General features: G+C 38.4%; 1 protein-coding gene across 10 annotated transcripts in view; it reads right to left on the bottom strand.

Annotated features, from left to right (window-relative positions):
• cadps2 (Ca++-dependent secretion activator 2) overlaps positions 1–20,411 on the bottom strand; it is a 101,522-nt gene that overhangs the window by 31,846 nt on the left and 49,265 nt on the right. For all 10 annotated transcript variants that reach the window (XM_056740335.1, XM_056740342.1, XM_056740336.1 and 7 more), the window contains exons 5-12: positions 19,846–20,076; positions 19,184–19,305; positions 12,886–12,997; positions 12,435–12,574; positions 8,884–8,950; positions 8,636–8,744; positions 7,826–8,032; positions 4,371–4,507 (exon numbers count right to left, since the gene is read on the bottom strand). In XM_056740335.1, the coding sequence (XP_056596313.1) occupies positions 4,371–4,507; positions 7,826–8,032; positions 8,636–8,744; positions 8,884–8,950; positions 12,435–12,574; positions 12,886–12,997; positions 19,184–19,305; positions 19,846–20,076 (1,125 nt within the window). The remainder of the gene's footprint in view (positions 1–4,370; positions 4,508–7,825; positions 8,033–8,635; positions 8,745–8,883; positions 8,951–12,434; positions 12,575–12,885; positions 12,998–19,183; positions 19,306–19,845; positions 20,077–20,411) is intronic.

Raw genomic sequence — 20,411 nt, forward strand, 5'->3', positions numbered from 1 at the left:
ATTTCCAGAGACATTTTGTTTCTTCCCAAAAACTGCGGCACACTAATTGAACATGAAGTGTCTGATTTCAGCACGCCTCTCATTTCACGGGCAAGATGCACACACACACATGAAAAAACTGCAGCGTGCATGAAGAGCTCTTCCAAAAAAATATTACTCAAAACACTCATCTATTTCCAACATTTAAACAAACGAGTACAAGGTTAAGTGCAAACAATTAATTCATAGGCAGAAAAGTCACACATTATGCGGGCGGGTGGAGATCGCCGTGAGGCTCCTGTCGCATTCATTAGCTCATTCATCCTTCACATAATAACTAAATTAGGCATGAATCTTACAAACCTAATTAAGACGCCTCCTCTGAAGGAACGCTAGCAAATTAACACTTTGACGAGGCCGCTCGCCCACGACGATGCGCGGGGCCATGAGTCAAGAGAACTGTGATGCATCTCAGACGTTCGAGGGAGACCAGCAGTCACGAGGGATTGCAGCGCATGGCTCTGAGAGGCTGAAGAGATGCGGAGACCTTCCAACCTTCTCGCAGTGGTAGAAACAGGAACCTTCATTAAAGACCAACTGATGCACAGAGCGGTCGAACAGTGTACGATTTGAACAAAGCTGATACGTGGTGTATTTTGAGATATGCGCACTTGATATCTCCTGTCGTTACCCATATGGCCTTTCTTTCTCTAAATGCAACTGTCTCTTTATAAAGTTCAGTCTAAATTGTGCAAATTGCTATTTATTTTTCTCAAAGCTGTGGTTAAGGACTTTTTACCACCGGATCTTTTTAAAACCCTTCAATATTTACAGATACTTTCATTATGCGACATACAGTATGTTGCGCTAAATGACCCAACCTGGCAACCTCAATGTAAGATTAAAAATATTGTTTTCTTCCATTGTGTGAAACTGACTTTTGGATGCTTTACGTTTCCAAGCTACTTATAACTTAGTTAAACTATATAATTTTAAGTGTAGTTTGCTACAATACATGAAAAACACACAAATTTATATATTTCAACTGATACATTTGTTTCGATATTATTGCAATACTGCAATCATTTACTCTTATTTGAAGCTTGTGAAGTTGAATGTTAAATTTAATTGTTAATAACCAGTTTAAACTGAATTGTACAAACTACTTTTATGGTGGGTCATGTAAGCAATTGAGCAAACATGAGCCAGATTTTCTCATTTATTGTCAGTGGTTTGAGTGACAAAATTCCTTGTAGAATATTCCAAGAAATATTTCACACATCAAGTCTCCGAAATGACACATTAAGTATACATCAATGGATTCTAAAGCATAAATATTCAGTATATATTTTAATTAAAAATAAGGTCTTGTGCTTGGTAAGCAACATTTAAAATTTTCACTTTTCATTGGCAAAAAGCTAACGTTGGACCCCGTTTCTATCCCTTCTTTATCATTCTCTGGCAACCACTACCCATCTTTTAACTTTTCCCATCAACTTTCAAGATTTTCTCTTCCCATTCGTCTCTTCTTTGTCACAATCCGTCTCTTCCCGTGCTGGTCAGATCTATTAATATTGCACCATTCAGGGCTGAGGCACGGTGGCCCAGCGCCGAGCCGAGTGCCACAAGATGTTCCACTCTGGCAAACAGATGGCCTGCTCGTGTCTTGGCTCCTAGCGCTCAATTAACCACTAACGACCGACTGAAACGGCAGTGGAATCGTCCTAGCGAACACGGCCCAGTCTGGCTATCTGAGATGGGGGTGGGGGAGATAAAGAAATAAATAAAGAACACACACACACACAGAGCGAGAGATGGACTGTAAAGCCTTGGTTATGGCAATTTTATTTTTTGGCTTGGTCTGTTCCTTACTGATTAAATTTGCTAAGGAGAAAAGACTAATGAGGTTTTTAAAGAATCGAGTTGGTGAGGAGACCCAAGTAAATGTATTTTTTAGCTTAATAAAAGCACTTACTGTATTGTCACTGTTTGGTGGAAACTTGGATGACCATATTTAATGTTTTTTATTTATTTATCAATAAATAATTACAATTGGTAACCCTTTACATTTTTTGTGGGTTTTTCAAATATTTAACTAGCGATAAATATATCGTTGATGTCCTTCCGAAACCTCGTATCTCCATCTTTATTTATTTATTTTTTGCCATAAATCATTATTATTAGTCAGCCTTTATGGTGGTCACTGGGTTTTGCATATATATATATATATATACGCATATATATAACCAAATAACTGTTAACTTTGAAAACAGCGTATTAAATCATTTAAACAGTACAGTGTTTTTACTCCATTTTCGGAAAAACTGCTAATTTGGACATCAGAAGTTTCAGAAGGATCTGAGCTTTATGAACTTTGGTTGATATATCTTTAAAAAAAATACAGTATTTATTTGATTGTATGAAATGTAGCAGTTTTAGAGATACAATGATTCAATTTCTGTATAACTACAAAGTATGGGTGCCACAATATACCGCCAATAATAAAAGTCAAGGTTAAAAATACTGTGTAAATTCTACACACCTGATAATATTGTACATAATTTGTTAAAATCTCTTATCCTCACATTTGATTTAAAAGACCTAAGATAAACAAAATGAAAGATGAATTTGACCGATAGCATCATTTAAAAAACGTTGATAATGCCACCGTGAAATGTGTCTGTCCACAATAACCGTGAAGTGAAAACCGGACATGGCGACAGCCCTACAATAAAGGAAATGATTTAACAATCAATCTAAATTTAAGTAAAAATGAGAGTCCACACCAGAGACAGAGACGTATGAATATCATTTTTCAAAACCGAAATCCCCCCAAAAAACTGTGCAGAAATTCATCATTTTCCAAAAATGTTTCGCTACATCGAGGAAGCCAGCTAATATGTGCTTAATTTAAAAACATGAGGCAATCTTGTTAACCTGCTCGTATCATTTCTGTGCCTAATTTGGTCGAGGGCTAAATTGCTCCATTTCCATCAGTACCTGACAGTAATAGAATGCATTTTATGGCTCAGCTAGAGGCCACTATTGCTTGTTAATAAAGGCTTATTAGTAAGGCAAACATGGAGGACTGTGTGTGTGTGAGTGTGTTATGGATAGTGTGTGTGATTATAAAATGACAGGTAAAGAGAATGCAAGTAATTACATTATAGTTGGAGCATGGCTGGTCATCACTGGCCTTAATTTGCTGATTCGATTGCCCAAAAAAAGATATTTCAAGACGAGTCACATTGTGCCTTTAAAAACACACGCACACACACACACAGAAAATCCAATGAATCCAGCGCACACATTCCCCACAGTCAGAGAAAAATCAAAATATTGGTTTTTGAATCAACTCACTGAGCCTAATCCCAGTATCACACGACAGCTGATCCAAAAAGTTGTGCTTTATGTGGCGTATGTGCACACGACAGCACTGCTTATTGATTTTCCCCCAAGCTACATTTATTGACTGTGAGGTTTTTGGTGGGGGGGTCAGCTTAAGGATCTGAGACTTTTAATTTCTGTTTTCACATAAAGATCAACGATTGTGCTTAGATGGTTGTAATTTATCTGTAATTTGCAATAGAGAATACACATTTTGCAGCGAATCGAACTGTATGCATGAAGTGTTCAGAAACTCCCGTTTGTTTCTGAGAAACCAGGCCCGCTCCCTCACAGATGGCTTTATCCCAGAAGGCCTGGGAAAGACAGCACATTCAGGTGGCTTTTGTGGCTCACTCGCAGAAGCCCGAACAAAGACTGCGAAGCCTTCACAAAGAGCCGAACGCAGACAGAGTCATTCAGAAGCTGAATAGATAACATAAGGTGCTCGCTCAAAGCAGGTACGGAAGATCAATATGGACAAAAAGAAAAAGCGAGGTTGTTAACGCTAACTTGTGAAGAATAACAAAGTATATACAAAACAACACAAATTCAAAATCAACACTGTTTTGTACCTCCAATTGTGTTCTGGGAGTTTTTAAACATAAATCTATCTCGCAACCATGCCAATTTTATGCCACAAAAACATACTAACTCAGTTCTCACCAGGAATCTTTTATCCGCGGGAGTAAATGGAGAAGACGCATGCAATCGGATGCTTTTCCTATTTGGGTTGTATTGATTGGAAGCATTTATTCCGGTCTTACCCACGAGCCCTCACTCAGCCGGAGGGCCACATCGCTCTGCTTTGAACGTATAAATCGCGCCTCTATTTAACACTTTCATGAACACATCACACACACAGACTCATTGAAAAGAGGTTGCTACAATGTATCGGATCCAAACCAAGCGCTTCCAACTCACTTGTTGATCGATTGAAATGTCATGATCAGTTTTAACTTAAAACGCATGATTCCCACTCACTCCTTCGCACACTCTCGGCTCACCAGGCAGGAAAAGGAGTCGTTCATGCGATGCGTGAGCGTGTGCTTCTGAAGGATGCGGAACAGGCTGGCGTGGTCGTAGTTGCAGGGCACTGCGGAGATGAGCTCCTCCACTCCTTGTCTCTGTGTCCTCTCCAGACCTGAGCCAAAAACACACGCAGTCAGACGTCTGGCACACGCTGGCACACACAACCGAATCCCATTCCCATCGTGTGAAATGACCAATTAATAGATTAAGATCAAGGAAATGATTTGATAGTTTCAAACACAGCATTCTGAGATTATTTGAAACTAATATTTGATAACATGCCCAGACCAGTTTGCTTAAGTAAAGAAATAAGAGGGTAACAGTATATTTTTGAATATTAAACAGTCCTATTCAGATTCCATGAATGTTATGAGAAGGTGGCGGGGAAGTGTGGTTCACACCTTGAGCAGCGCTGTAAAGACGCAAATCTGTGTTTGGTTACACGGCCCCATCTTCGCGCGCGCCTCTAGTGTTTGTGTTTCACCTCTTTTGGCCAAAGCTACGCTGTGAAACTCAGTTTTGCAATGTTTCAGCTGCAAACGCTCGAAACTGGCAGTCGTTCTGTAACGTTAGAAAAGCGTGGTTGTAAGCTGCTGCAAAATATTAGCACGCTGGCATAAATACACACAACGCATGTACGCACGCCCGAAGATAAACGTCTTGGATTTGTCAGTCCTCAACCTCTTGCTTTCAAACCTGTGTTATAAATAAAAAAGCCAAAGTAGCCGAAAACAAATCGAATGCCCTTCACTTATCTACCCGATCTGAATGCTCTGATCTTAACGGTGCAAGAAGGAAAAACGCATGACGTTTGAGCACTTAAGGCGATTTTCAGTGGCTTGTGTAGAAAAGTGTTCGACCTTGATTCAAAAGAGCGCGCTGTAATGAGAGCATCACAATTAGGACAGATAATCGCGTTTTCCAGACTTTTCCACAGGCTGATGGGTGTAGACGATAGAGAAAAGTAATAGACACGCCGACATGTTGATGCGGAGAGGGCGGCAGGTCAGGGCGAGTCACAAAAAGATGGAGAGGAAGAAAAGCAAGAAAGAGCACTAAAAGTGTGTCCGAGTTCATTTCCAGTCCTTTCACCACAGTCCTCAAAACGGGCTAATGGGAGGTCCGTGAAAAGCCTAACACTTGCTGGCGGCGTGTTGAGAGCCCACATATGCGAAGTGAGGGCCTTCACTTCACGAGGACCACAAAAGACCAAGGCTTTTGAGATACGTCCCCTGACGCCTCCGTGGCCGCCGGCACCTTCTTGAGACGAGCATTAGCGATTGCTTTTATTAACGCTGCCATTTTTGGCATGCCGATGACTTTGCGGACGGCTTATGTTGATGGTGAAAAGCCCCATTCGAGCCTGGAAGCGGTGTGGGCATTTGTCGGTCCCCCCCGAACCCTGTTAGGTGAGCAGGATTACGATCCTCCAATCTCAGCACTCACTTGCTCTCGGGCCAACAAAAGTGCCCGTCCTAGACGGTCCATTGTCAGGCCTTTTAATTTCATCTAGGTCATTTTACATTCGTTATTACATGCTTCTTAATGTCTTCTGGCGAAATGACTGGGTCCAGAAAGACACGGTGGGTGGAAGGATGATAGAAAAGAGACAAAAGGAGATATAGATTAAAAGCGCTAATAAAAAGGAGCGAAGCGTGGTATTGATTCGCATGGCACGAGCTTGACGAATCGGGTTTGACAGAAGCAGCACATTGATCCGTGTCAACTTTAAGTTTCAGCTATTATCCATGGACAAGCGGACGGAGTCCGACACGGAGGGAGGGGGGTGTCGCCTTTAATCCTGGCTGAAGGGGGCGGGAACGCGCCTCGTGCTTTCCGATACGGAGGAGGAGGCCATCTCCTGATCGCGTCTTCATGGTGGCAGTCACATCCATCTGACATCTCTCGCCAAGGTGGATGGTGACTTTATGACAGGTATCAACGCGGTGGAGGGGGCAATATCGCAGGTACGGGCCGGCGGGTCGCTTCGAGCAAAACCAGCAGGAGCCAGGAAGACTAATGAGGCAGGACAGCGCATCAGTGTTCCATCACGCTCCGATATGAAGCTCAAGCCTCTGTCACAAACACCGATCTGGGTGTAGTGTTGAGAGTAAAGCGTTACGACAGCTCGGTGTGTGTGCGGTGAAGGCTTTAAAGCATGCAGAAAGTCTCATTCGTACATACTTCAAATTAATGGTAGAAAATCAATAACTTCATCGACTTTATTAGATGCGAAAAGTTGATTGAGATTTTTGGGTTTTAGGTGAATTTATTTTATTAAATGAAAGACATTTTTTAAATTCCTATTTAATCCACGATAAAAAAAATCCAATTTTTGAAATACTGCTCAAGAATTCAGTTTTAATTGCTCACATACCTGGTTTAACAGTGACCAATGATATTTCAGCATTAAGGACAGACATTTATAAAGACATCGCTGTTTTCATGATCCGACAGGCATTTTACAAATGTCCTGAAGAACCATGAGTTAACTTTATCCTGTTCTTCTCCAGTCCTTCTCCTTGTCTTTCACTACATACAGAGCATTCGGTTGTACATCCTGAAAGAGAAGCCTTTAGCATGAAAGCAAAGAGCTATGGGGGTAAAACCTAAACGTACTGCTTGAGGCTTAACAAAGAAAGAGAAAAAGAAAGAAAGAAACCATAAAGGAAGAATATGTAAGAGTAAGGATGAAGTATCAATGTGTAATATGAGAATCCAGAATGTATGTTTTTAGTAAATTTGTTAATTTTGATTCATGTCACTCCAAACAAATAAGACATGTGTGCAGCAAAGTGAGCACAAAACCTTTCTCAGTTCTTTCAGTTCTTCAGCGTAAAAGCCAAACAACCGTCCTCCATCTCCCCAATGGCCTCAGAACTGCTCTTCAGAAGCTATAACAATATAAACCTCATTCGTGTCACTCGCTGTTTGTTTGAAAGTGAGCAAATTGTAGAATTTCTGTTGTGTGAGGGTTTCTCTGTTCACTCAGCAGCAATGTTTGGGGTATTCAAGTCCCCCGCTGACATTTGTTTAGACTGTGTCTGTTCTGCGGCCCGATGGATCGATGGCTGGCCACCACAACCTCCAATTTCTGAGTCTATTCAGGAGGGGACTGTTGGAGGTGGCAGAAAAAGAGCCTACCTTCTCTTTCTATTTCTAAATTCATTTGCCAGACGTTTTATTACTGTAGAGTGGAACTGGCTTTTCGATTTAAAACATGAAAAACAGCTGAAGGAGGATGAGTTTTGCTGGTAATCAAGTTTAACAAAATAGAAATACAGAACCTAATTCTACACCCACTATGGATAATACTAATACCTACAATGCTTTGCAATATTATAAAATTACTCTCTAAGATCATGACTCTGATTCTATTGTATTTTTACGATGAGAACGAGAAAGACTCATGTAAAAAGGCGAAACCTACTGAGCAAGGAGATGGGGGCATCTTTTAGGGTGTTTCCCCCTCTGCAGTTCTGTTGGTTCTGGGCGGGTGGAACGGGTTTGTAGGACTGGCCTGTGGCACGGTACATGGCTTGGACCCAAAGGCTGCGGTCCTGATCGTCATTGCTGGCGAACACCACCAGATCACCTTCTCTGACAGCACTGAAGAAGGCTCTGCCTCCCTGAAGACCTGAAGAGAAGTTGGAGTTACAAATTTATCTGCCAATTCGCCCTTCATTAGGTACCAAACGGCCATGTGTATATTTGATGCTTTTTCTACCCATGCACATACACATCCACCAAACAATCTCATTGAATTATCGTTTCATGAGTGCATCTTATTATGCATCAGAATGGCTTTTTATAAATGCATAAATAAATCAATATTAAGTTCAAGGCATGTATAAGACTATTTTATTTCAATTCATTGAACAGAATTGGTTTAAAGGTACATTCGCACACAAATTGACTGCAATATGTCAACGTTTCATGTATATCATAATGAAATATCACACAAGCATTAGTTTGATTAATATAAAAATAATTTATTAATATTTAACAGCATAATTAAAAAATATTTTCCATGTATTTGCTTCTTTTTATAAAATCAAATTATTCAAATATGCTGTGTCAAATCCGCTAAATCGCCGCAGATTTAATATTATATTGTTTATGTATTTATTAAAATTGCGTTCTTTTCGATGCCCATTGAATTTATATCAATTTATATATCTATTTAAAATTGTAAAAAATGCTAAATGTCCACGAAAGCACTTGAAAAACGTGTGACTACCTGGCTGCGGGTCCGAGTAATCTACCGTATATCCGTCCAGCTGCATCAGCTCGTGCGGATCGGACTTCTTTTCGCGGTAACTGCACATGGCAAACGTGTACTGACTCACCTGCAACAAGCACACAAAAAACAAGAAATAAACAGATTTATAGAAACAAAAAATCCCACCGTCATAAATGATGACATCGGTTAGAAATTGTCAATTTATAAACGTTCAATTAAATCGTATTGAAAAATATAGGCCATACCTGAACAAGCACAAAATATCTCCTCTTCCATCGTTTCCAAACTCTCTGTCCTAAAGCGTACAGATACCTTCACAAAAAATAAATAAACAGAATTAATCGACAGGTAAAATTATGCTAAATATGCGCGATCAAATATTAGCCAATAAGTATCAAGCTGATAAACCAATCGACTTATCCCGATTTTTTCATAGTTTACTCATTGATAGAGTGGAAATACGCACGAATAAATCGATTTATCTCGCATTTTCAAAAGACCAACAAACACAGGATGCTTGAAATATTGGTGAGGTAAAATCAATCCTTCACAAATGGACATGGGGGGGGACTCCAGTCAAGGTTGATGGAGCAGTGAGTGAATGAAGAGTGCAAGGCTGAGTTAACGTGTGGCAGAGGTAATAATCCACTTGTGAAAGTGATTTTCAGCTCATTCTCCACTTTTCTGATACACATGATCCCATTTAAACGACAACAATGACCGGCGAGAAGATCTTCGGATGCGCCGCGCGCACGCTCTTTTCAGCCGAATACTCAAGTTTTACACAAACATTGTTGACAACTAAACAACAACATACACTGATACACTGTATGCGATTAATAATCGCGTCGTAACAATATAAATAAACATATAATCAGCGTGTAGAAGCAGAGATGAAGCGACAAAATCGTTGAAATGTTTGACAAGTTTATATAATTATAAGTCCTTAAAGGGAAAATGCTTTGGAAAAGAAGACAACAATTTATGAAAACATGGCACAAGAAATATATAGTGTTTACATTTCTTCCGTGAATACTCCGCCTATATTTACTACGAATTTTCTAGTTTTGAATTTATTTAGGCCTAATAGATATTTTCTTAAATATATAATGAAAAACTGAAATGCTTAATTAAAATCTTAAACTATCCAGAAAGGCCTGTAGCCTAGGTTTATTGTTTATAGAATTTAAAATGCATCCAAAGTTTATTTTTAAAACACACACATTTGAGAACAAGTTTTCAAGACGTCAAAAGCAACATTACATGATGAAAAACACACATATATGATGAAAAGGCAACGTAGCTGCTATTATAAACGACAGCAGTGCCCCCATGTGGCTTCAATGCAGCACTGCATGTATTACAAACGTTAATATATATTACAGACCAGTTCAACAAACAATTTATTTGCCTTATTTACGAAAAACGATGCAGATTAATTTTCACCTCAATAAATGGATTAATTTATGCAAGCACACCATTTGGGAGAAATAAACACCAAAATTCCCAATCCAGTTTACAAACCACACCGAATCCTGGAAAATCTAACAGTTTATTTCAATCAATTATTATACATGCTCTTAAACGTTCCCTACACCTACAACTTTCTATTTCTTCCCATTTCTCTCTTAACATAGGTAGCACAAAATACTTCACGCAATAACACAAATCAGAGACTCCAAAACCGATGCATGGCCGCGACCAAAATAGAGGTTAAGGGAGATTTTATAAGAGAAAAATGTGAAACGAATAAAGGTCTTTAATGTACGCCCTGGGCCTCAAATGAAAGAGGGCAGATATGGTTTTAAAGAGATACACGGAAAAAAATGAAAGAAAAAAATCAAGAGAGAGAGAGCGCAGAAGATAGACAGACTGATCAGACTGGTGCTGGCAATTCTCTCTCTGAGGGCCACAGTGGGGTCACTCCACAAAAACTGAATAGCTCCCAATTCCTCAGTCGCTCCACTGATAAACAGATGGCTTCTTTTAATGGGGTGCACTCAACCTGAATCCCCCCATCATCGCTCTCCCTCTTTCTATTGACCGGGACAGTCATCAGGTGTTTGTTTTTGTGTGCGTGCGTGTGTGGGAGAGAGAGTGATTAAACCAACTTGAAAACTTAAATGGGCTGATTTTGATCTCTGAAAAGCTGGTGTCAGTATTTGACTCCACTGTGTGGAGACTGTGCTTTTTAATTAGACTGTGTCGAAACTGAAATAAAAATATGAGAATTTCGCAATTAAATTATTATTTGCCTTTCCATTGAACTAACAGAAATTTTCCTTAGTAATAAACACAAGTTTCAAACAACATAAGAATAAGTAAACAGTAGCAATTTTTATTTTGGGGTAAAACATGTCGAATCAAACAGCTACTACTTGCACTTAATATTATATGTAGTAAACAAATGAATGCTTCCTCATATCTTTTGATCTGAACAAAATATCTGATGGTCTAAGACGTAACCTTGCATCTGTCTGAGCATGTGAGTGTGTTTTTGTGAAAGCCTGGGTGTGCTCTGAAATGTCTTGTGAGGTCTGTTAAAGAGGTAATTCCAGGTTGAAGAGGCTTCTGCCAATTAGAGCTGCGAGCTGTTGTATAGAGGAATCATGCAGGGCCTCTGTGTAATTAACAGACTGAAGGCACTGATATGACCCTTGACCCCGCCCTGCTGAGAGAGACCCCAGCAGCTGCTCCTGCACATCTTCACTGATGCTACTCACTCAAAACCACATTTACTGACAAGTCTCATAAAGGATGAGTAGAAGACGCACAGAAGATCTACTGAAGAATCTGTGGACTCGACAAAGTGAAGGAAAATTTTGATGTCAAATCTTTGTTATTTAACATAAAATGTTTGCTTTCATTTTGAACAATTTTGTGAATAGAGCACGGTATGTGTTGAATGTCACATGACCAAACCAGAAAACTCGTTACATCCAATTGTTGCGGAAAGTATTCACCCAAAAATGAAAATTCTGTCATCATTTACTCACCCTCTTCTGATTTTAAACCTCTATGACTTTCTTTCTTCTGCAGAACACAAAAGAAGATATTTTGATGACTGACATTAACTATCACCATTGATTGCATAGGTTTTGCATCCAAACAATAGAAGTGAATCCGGCCCGGCGCTGTTTGGTTAACAACTTTTTTTTAAATATCTTCTTTTGGGTTCTGCAAAAGAAAGAAAGTCAGAGAATAATCTTTTTTTGTGAACTATCCATTTAATGTGTATAGTATGACATTTTCTCTGATATCTTGACTTTATCAAAAGAGCTTTATTTAACTATATTTTTACACATAACTTTATTACGTTTCAAGTTTTGACTGCGAATAACAACTCCCTAATGCTGGAGATGCCTGAGAATATGTAGCACCAGACACTCAAGAATGGACTTTATATGAAGTATGATACATCCTCAGCCACTGGGTGGCACTATAACCATGCTTTACCATTTCGAACACTCTTCCAGTTGATGGGTTTAGATTTTTGTTCATACTCAAAGGAAATATTCCAACAAAAGCTAACCAAAAATGGACATTTCTCAGTGATACAACAGATCTACCTTTACCGGTTATAAATACAACAAACAATTACAAAATCTGATACAAAACACACATTGATTTAATTAAAACTTAATATATTAGTTGATTGCCACTTGTGTAAAATGTTTCTTTGTTTTTTATCAGGTTACCCAAATAGTATTTAAAGCATTGTTGGTTTTATGACATAAAGACAAATGGATGCATTTGGCAAGTGAGCCCAAGCATAGTAGCATCATTACAAACATACCCGCTGTGCTTCATATTGGGGGGCTTGTTAATGCGGACAGCCAGTTTGATTTTCAGATCCACGTCTTGACTGTTCTTTGGAACCAACATCTTGTGCAACTCTGGCGTCTTGGGCCCATTGGTGGTGGGGTGCAGGACCACCTGGATGAACCAAAAAGCACATGATGAGGAGAGAGTGGGTAATATAGAGAAAGCAGTTAAAGACAGAGGAGAATCAACGGAGGAGGAGCAGTCTGTTTGCTGAGAGTCTCTAATGGGACGTCTCCATCTGTTACTATGGGGCCATAATGACTAGAGATTGTAGCTCACTTCTAATCGCACGTGTGAGCGAACATCACGGTTCACACACCGTCTGCAGAAAAACATCTGTCCCCCAACCCCGGCCAACGATTGAACACATGATGAAGTTCCAATTGGGAGGATGCTTTATGTAGGAGTGAATGGATTCTTACCCTGCCCAGCTCTTTGTCCTCCAGAGCCAAAACTCCCGTGCTTTCTGTGAACAGTTTGACTTTGACCGCTGGCAGGGGGTGTGGTGTGGTAAAGTCTCCTTGTGTGCCCCACCTGTAGTGGAAGAAAACAAATCAACAGATCACAACAGATTTTCAATCTTCACCTGATCCACAACTAAATGGATTGTCATGTGACATGATTTTTTTCGGTCTGATGTGTATTTATCACGTCAATCTGTCATTATACAAAAATGTACATGGAGATAAATGAAAAGTCCAGTTTAGCCCAAACACACTGCACATTCACAGGACCATCGACGCTTATTATTCTGTCATCTTTGAGGGGTGAGCTGCGCTTAGGTCTTATTTGAGAAGTAACACGCTGACTTTAAAAGCATGACTTGACCCCACAAAGCGAATAAAACCTGTCACATTGTCACAGAAACTGGCAAAGCATGACTGAGAGTCTTCTTCAGATATGGCATGTGTCTAAAATAAAATAAAAATCGGACATATAGTATATGTGTGTCTAAAATACAAAATCACAGTCACATGTACTGTACAGTCGTGGAAAAAAAGGTCAGGTAATCACAAACTGAAATTTGAAATTTTTCTAAATACAAAATAACAATATTTTTATTTGAAATGTAGAATAAATATAGTTAGTTAGTAATTCACAGAATAAAATCAAAATACTAATTTTGCTTAAACACATTACTATAAATGGTACAATTTAAAATCAGAGAAACAGATTTTGAAATGGTCTCTTAATTTTTTCAACGGCTGTAAGCATTGGGCAACAAAGATATCTGGGGGACATGTTTTACAATATTTGCTTTTAAAAATATAATTACATTTTAAGCTTAGACAAATAAAATAAAAAGTGTATATCAGGGAATATTTATTTAAATTCTCAAAACAGTGTAGATAAACAAGCAGCTCAAATGAAATAAAGCAAACATTTAACACAGCTTTATTTGTTATTAGTATTTGTTGATCCTCTCTTGTGGTAATATTCTGTAGTCTTTCTCCAGTGCTATGTCTTTATAAACTTTGCTCATGTGTTGTGTATTTGTTCCAAAGTCTTTTCAAAATATATTTGAATAAAAAGTGAGGGGCTCAATTTTCCAGAATTGGACTCTATTTTTGGCCTCACCTATCTGCAATAACCTGGACAGTTTCGTCAACTTAGAATGTAGGTGAAAACAAATTCGTTCAGAGGGACAATGTGAACGAAATTTTTCTGTCACTCAAAATAGATTTGCTATTGCTTGGTCCTTGTGTAATCTCCATAGCAGTGACCGCCACTCTCAGAGCTAAAAGCGTGCCGTCCACTGCTGTATATCTATAAATACATTTATAAAGCTAAACAAATAAAACAACTGAGACTAAGTTAAACTAACTCTCTCTCTCAAGCAGGCAACAGTTGCTTGCAGCAAACTGGCTTTAAAGATGGATTCTGCTCTTACATTTAATGCAGTCCCTGCGGTGGGAACAGTGTTGTGTTTTCTAAAGCAATAAAGCCCCTGCGAGAGTTTTGTCCTGTGGCAAGCAAGGAATGTTTTCTGAAGACACACACACACTAAAACTAAACCTGTAAACTAATGCAGATAATCTGTGCTCTCCCTCTTTTACTGACAAGAACATTTTCAAGTGCAAAGTTTCCTTAGAATTCAACAAAAATACTTGAAGCGTTACGAAACCCTAAACAATATTTATTTATATGTTGTGTTGCACATCATAGAAAACAATGTTAGCAACTGTAAGTAATTAAAGCAGAGAAAACTAGTTAATTTTGAGCTTTTTTGCACTATCCGAGTTTAACGCCTCATCAGGCCAACGTCAAAGGATGCGACGTGGTGGTGTACGATAGTCCATTGATGACACGTCCGTGTCTCATAATTATTCACGAGACTGTGTTTTCTTGACCAATGAGAATACATTTCTATCTGACCCTTCGCAGAGAGGCGTTCATGGATGGCACATGATAGTAAGCAGATGGATGAATGAAGAAAAAGCACAACACTTATCCGGATTTTGCAAAAATAAACATTCCGACAATTATATATAAAAGTATATATTTATGTGAATTACACTATATGTGGTATATTGTGGTGGAAGGGTTTCTCCACTGAAAGGGAGTTGTTGAAATAGTGGCGCACAGAAACAGGCACAGATGAACATTTGGAACTCTCGTTAGGCCAGAGCTCCTGTTCCAACACTGACGAAAGGGGGATCCCGACCGGTGGGATGCCGGCACATTCCCTGGTTTACATTTACATTTATGTATTAGGCAGACGCTTTGGAAGCGACTTAAATTGCTTTATCCTACACATTTATTTCTAATTATGTGCAATCCACTGGGACCGAACCCTAGCGTTGTAATCCAATACTCTTACCACTGAGCTATAGGAAAGCTTGGTGTTTAAACTTTGAATCCCACTCGTCATGGATGCGAGTGAGGCCGGAACAGTAGCAAACTGGGTTTTCCTCGAGAAAGCTTTTAGAAATGAAGACATGTGGACTCGCTCATGAAGGCAATGACTGGAGGACTTTTCCATCTCTTCAAATGCAGTAACTGTCATATTTTAACTAGAACAGTTATACTTGCTTTTTGTTAAAAAATAATTACTCATATTACATTAAGTGCTTTCTGTTAAACTGATGTGGCTTAAAAATATGATTCGTGAAATGACCGTAGACTGTATAAAACAGATAATGACTAATGTATTTTAAGATATGGAATCGGATCACTTTCTCTTGTGCCCCGCCCTCTCTTCTTCTCACAGCGTTCATGCCCGTTTTAGTTGCATTTTTCAAATTAATGTGCTGAAAGGGGGGGTTTCATGACCCTTTAAACATAAAAAAAAAACATTAAATCCTTTAACAGTGACTCAACATGCACACAGCTAGTCTAGACAACATCATCTACAATCAGCACTGAGTCACGATGCTGAATCACCGTCTGGCTCGTGATTCCTTGGTGTCTGGGTCTCTGTGAGATTCCCGGCTGGGTGTCCAGAGGCCACATGTTTCCTCTACTAGAATGAATTACAGTTACAGCTGGTGCCAAGCACACAGAGACGAGACCCTGTCTGCTTTACTTAACTGACACTGTCAACCACATACAGCCCTGAGGGGACATTTGGGGAGGCTATTATTGGTCTCAAGCTGACCTTCTACTATCTGGAGGCTGATTGAAACCTCAAAACAAAAAGATGGTGGACTATTTATTAAGTGAAGTGTCGCCACGGCAACAAAGCACCAGCATCGACCATAAACATCAGCACAATGCTTCTTAATATTTAATTCACAGTGAAAAGATTTTCTAAATTAAGTCCCATTTGTTTGCAGAATGCTCGCTGTGATAGTCAGACATTGACATTTATTGAGATTACTTATCTTGATAAACTCTTTAGTTTCATCTCAGAAGCACAGTTATATTAGAGAAACTGTTAACCAAAATAACTTTGGGTTGAAAACGGGTTTCATTTTGCTTTGATTGAGACGTTAACTTGGCCAAAGCACACACAGGACCTATATTAAATATATAATGATTTGATATACAGTAATAGAAGCAAGGCACACTTCACTGTAATTACATCCTTTCCTAGAAATACAGGCAGCAATGTTCAGTCTAAAGTATAATTCTTATGTAATTTCAACATTATGTTTAATATGTCACCTGGTGTTTATTGATTCGAAGCCATTCAGTCAGTTAAAGAAATAAAGCTTGCAATATCTACAGTTTTAAATGAAATATGTATGAATATTTATATCTGAGGTCTGATGAGGTTTTGCCAGTTCATATTTAAAGGGATAGTTCACCCCAAAAGGAAAATTCTGTTATCATTTATTCACCCTCTTGACATTTCAAACATGTATGGATTACTTTCTTTTGCAGAACACAAAAAAAAAGATATTTTGAAAAATGCTGATAAATGAAAACCATTGGTCCCCATTGACTTGCAATGGTTTTGTCCACATACAATAGAAGTCAATAGGGACCAACGGTTTTCTTTTACCAAAATTGATCAAAAGATCTTCTTTTATGTTTTCAAAATAATGTGTTTACATTCTATCGCAACCGCATGTGAGCCTGGCGTTACAACAGCTCACTGATAACATCACGGACACTGAGCAACAACATCCTGACTCTGTTATAACAATTCTTGGCAACTTCAATCAGGCAAAACTTACACTCGAGCTGTCAAATTACAGACAACCCACAGGTCCTTATTTAAATCATCTGTGTACCGTTTACTATTGTGTTATGGTCACTGTGAACTGTTGTTGCTGTTTTTGTGTACTGGATGCTCCTGTCACGAAAACAAATTCCTTGTATGTGGAAACATACTTGGCAATAAAACTCTTTCTGATTCTGATCATATAACAAATTATTTTGTATATAATTATATTAATAGAGGTCCTATTGCCCGTTTTATTGTCTTTATTGTGTTTATGATGTGTTAAACAGGTGTTCATGTTGCGATGTACTCGATATGCATTAGACTTTACAAGTTTGTACAAAACCTGATGATGTTATCACAGCATGATTTAAGAATGTTCTAAAAACATCTTGTTTGCTTCAATTGAATCACAAACATCAGCCTTTTTGGACAACGAAGGTCAATTTCACAAAATCGGCTTATTTGACCATCGACCACAAATGATACCAAATGTTTGAATATTACTTTATTTTGACATCATAACTTTCCAATGTAGATTGACCATTACTTTCAGACCGCATCTGTTCTTCATGCATTGCTAAATGACTGGCTAAATGAAAGGCCACTCGCCCTTCATCGACACCAAAGAAGCTCGTCTGAGCTTGAAAAAAATTCCTCCCCCTTGTCATGTCATTGCTATTCTGGAGCGATTGAAACCAAACGAAGCGTGAGAGACGACATTGATGAACCATAATCATTTTTTCCATATAATGATTTTATCTATATACCTAATAAAAAAAAAATCAGGTCAGCTTACCAATAAAATTACAATATAATTGTATATATACATAAATTACAGTATAGTGTGTACACTGACAGTAACTGCTCGAATACACAAGGACAACAGCAAAGAAGCATCCATACACAGTAAACAAATTCTATAAACTAAATAAGGGTGTGCATTGTCACTGGTGTCACGATTTAATTTGATTACGATAATCATGTCAATGACTCGACATCATGATGCATTGCATTCTCAATTTTATATTACTGCTCAAGAAAGTCTGCCTCTTAAATTTCTTTGAGAATTGCGGCTCTATCGTCTTTCTCGTCAAAGTCCCAGAATAAAACTGCGCTTCAGAGACACGCATCTTTAAAGCCCCAGTGAAATCAAAAGAAACTTTTTTCCTTTTATTAAAAATAAGTACGCTTAACGGACATCAATCAACTGATAAGTCTGTCATGTTCGCTCAAAAAATCCAGAAATATCCATGACATCACGCTACACTTCAGCCTCTCGTCAAAGTTCTTGTCCAATCAAATCCACTTTAGAATCCGAAGTGTCCCGCCCTCTTCACTATGAGAGCTGCTGCAGCGGCGCCTCATATCAGCCACTTGTTCGCACATTTATTATATCCTACATGGTGAATGACGCATAATACACTAGATGGGAGACTAGATCCATGTGACTAGTCTCAATCTCTTATTTAAACGTGGCAGAAAAATATTTAATGGGTTCAGAAGTGTGACACTGGCATATTTTCAATGTGTTTGCATTGTCAAAACATGTCAGTACGCTAATGGAGAACAGATGAGATCAGAGGGATTTCATGCTCACGTTCTAAACACACAAAACCGGAGACATTCACAGTAGAAATGTAGTTTAGTGTAATGCTGAATTTTAAAATACTTGGATGAAATACAGCATTGACCTTGTAACTGTAAAAAGGTTTGAGATTGGCACAGTGTGTGTGTCTAGTAAAGTCATACATAACTATTTTAATCGAATACAAGTGACTTCTTGTTAACATAAATGAAGTCTAAAACCTGGGACATGAATTAAAAGGAAAAATGTGATGTCTTCAAGATTTCTTTCTTGGAATAGAAAGTGTTGTCATATCTCATTTTTGCATTCATGCATTTTCACATCATCTGACTCCAAACCACCAGAGGGAGCCTTTGGCAAGATACTAGTTTGATACTACTGCATTCATCACCCAGCTTTTCCAATAACATAAATACAACAGTCTATCATCATTAAATCTACACATCAATTCTGTACATTGCATCTCGCCATTGTTTTTGAGCTCACAAACCAAATTTCGTATAATTTGGTAAAATATACTCACTGTGGTCTGGAGGCCTCTGCCTGATCCGTCTGGAGCTTCTCACCTCCCTCCACCTCCATGGTGCAGTACACAATCCGGTTCGGAGCAACTGATTTAAGCCCCTGCACCTCTATAATCACAATCTGAAGATCACATTAAGAAGCTTCAATGACATCATACGATTTTGTATGTTTTTTTAAGGTGTAGCTCTTGTGTATATTTACAGCCGCAGAAAAAATAAAGAAACCATTCCAAATTTAATTAAATCCGCATTTCTAAATGTATTGTGGCCTTTCCAGTGTCTTTTGAATTTCAACATTAAAGAAGTGACAAGGCCATCTAACATGTGACAAGCATGACAAGACACAATGAAAACTGATAAAAATCAAGGTTATCACATAGAGAAATATTTTTTCCTAAATACATGTACAGATGTATGAATATGAACCTGTTTTACTTGCAGTTATTTTGACCTCTTTCTCCAGTTTTCACTTTCTGCTAATAAATGCAAATAGAAACAATATTTTTATTTGATATTTAGGAGAAATATTGTTAGTAGTTCACAGAATTATACTAAAAAAATCGAGATTGGTCTCTTGTTTTTTTTTGCGGCTGTATAAAAAGTATATCTTATGCAAAGTCTTTCAATCACACTTTTAAATAAATAAATTATAAACCTGTACCTCCAAATTAAAAGAAAAAACGACATCTGATTTGGACAGGGGCAAATCGCTTTCGTCGCCGATGTCCAGAAAACTGTTCATTGGTGTGAGCTTTGGCTTGATCTTGGGTTTGAAATCTTTAGCCACCGGCTGGCTCTCCAGGTTGGCCATCAGCAGGTTAACAGATGACCTGAGCTCCTCCACAAACATCATCTCCATTTCTTTAGAAATAAACTTTGGAAACTTTCTCTCCTGTTGAAACAGAATCGCAGACAGAATGAATCATTTTTTTTAAATGAAAAAAAGATATATAGGTGGAAATAATCAAGGATACAAATCATTTTCAGTTTTTTTAATATATTTAAAGTGATGGACAGCAGCTACGCAAGATATGATCAGCGGCAAGCTGTTTTGTTTAGGGATGCACCGAAATGTACATTTTGGGTGATAACGATAATTCTTGAACATTGAAAGCCAATAACTGATATATTGGCCGATATACAGTGCTTGAATATTAATATAACATTTTCTGAAACTGCACATTTACATTTAGGCATTTGGCAGACGCTTTTATCCAAAGCGACTTA

Source organism: Triplophysa dalaica, chromosome 24 (assembly GCF_015846415.1).
Source record: "Triplophysa dalaica isolate WHDGS20190420 chromosome 24, ASM1584641v1, whole genome shotgun sequence".
Classification (NCBI taxonomy): domain Eukaryota; kingdom Metazoa; phylum Chordata; class Actinopteri; order Cypriniformes; family Nemacheilidae; genus Triplophysa; species Triplophysa dalaica.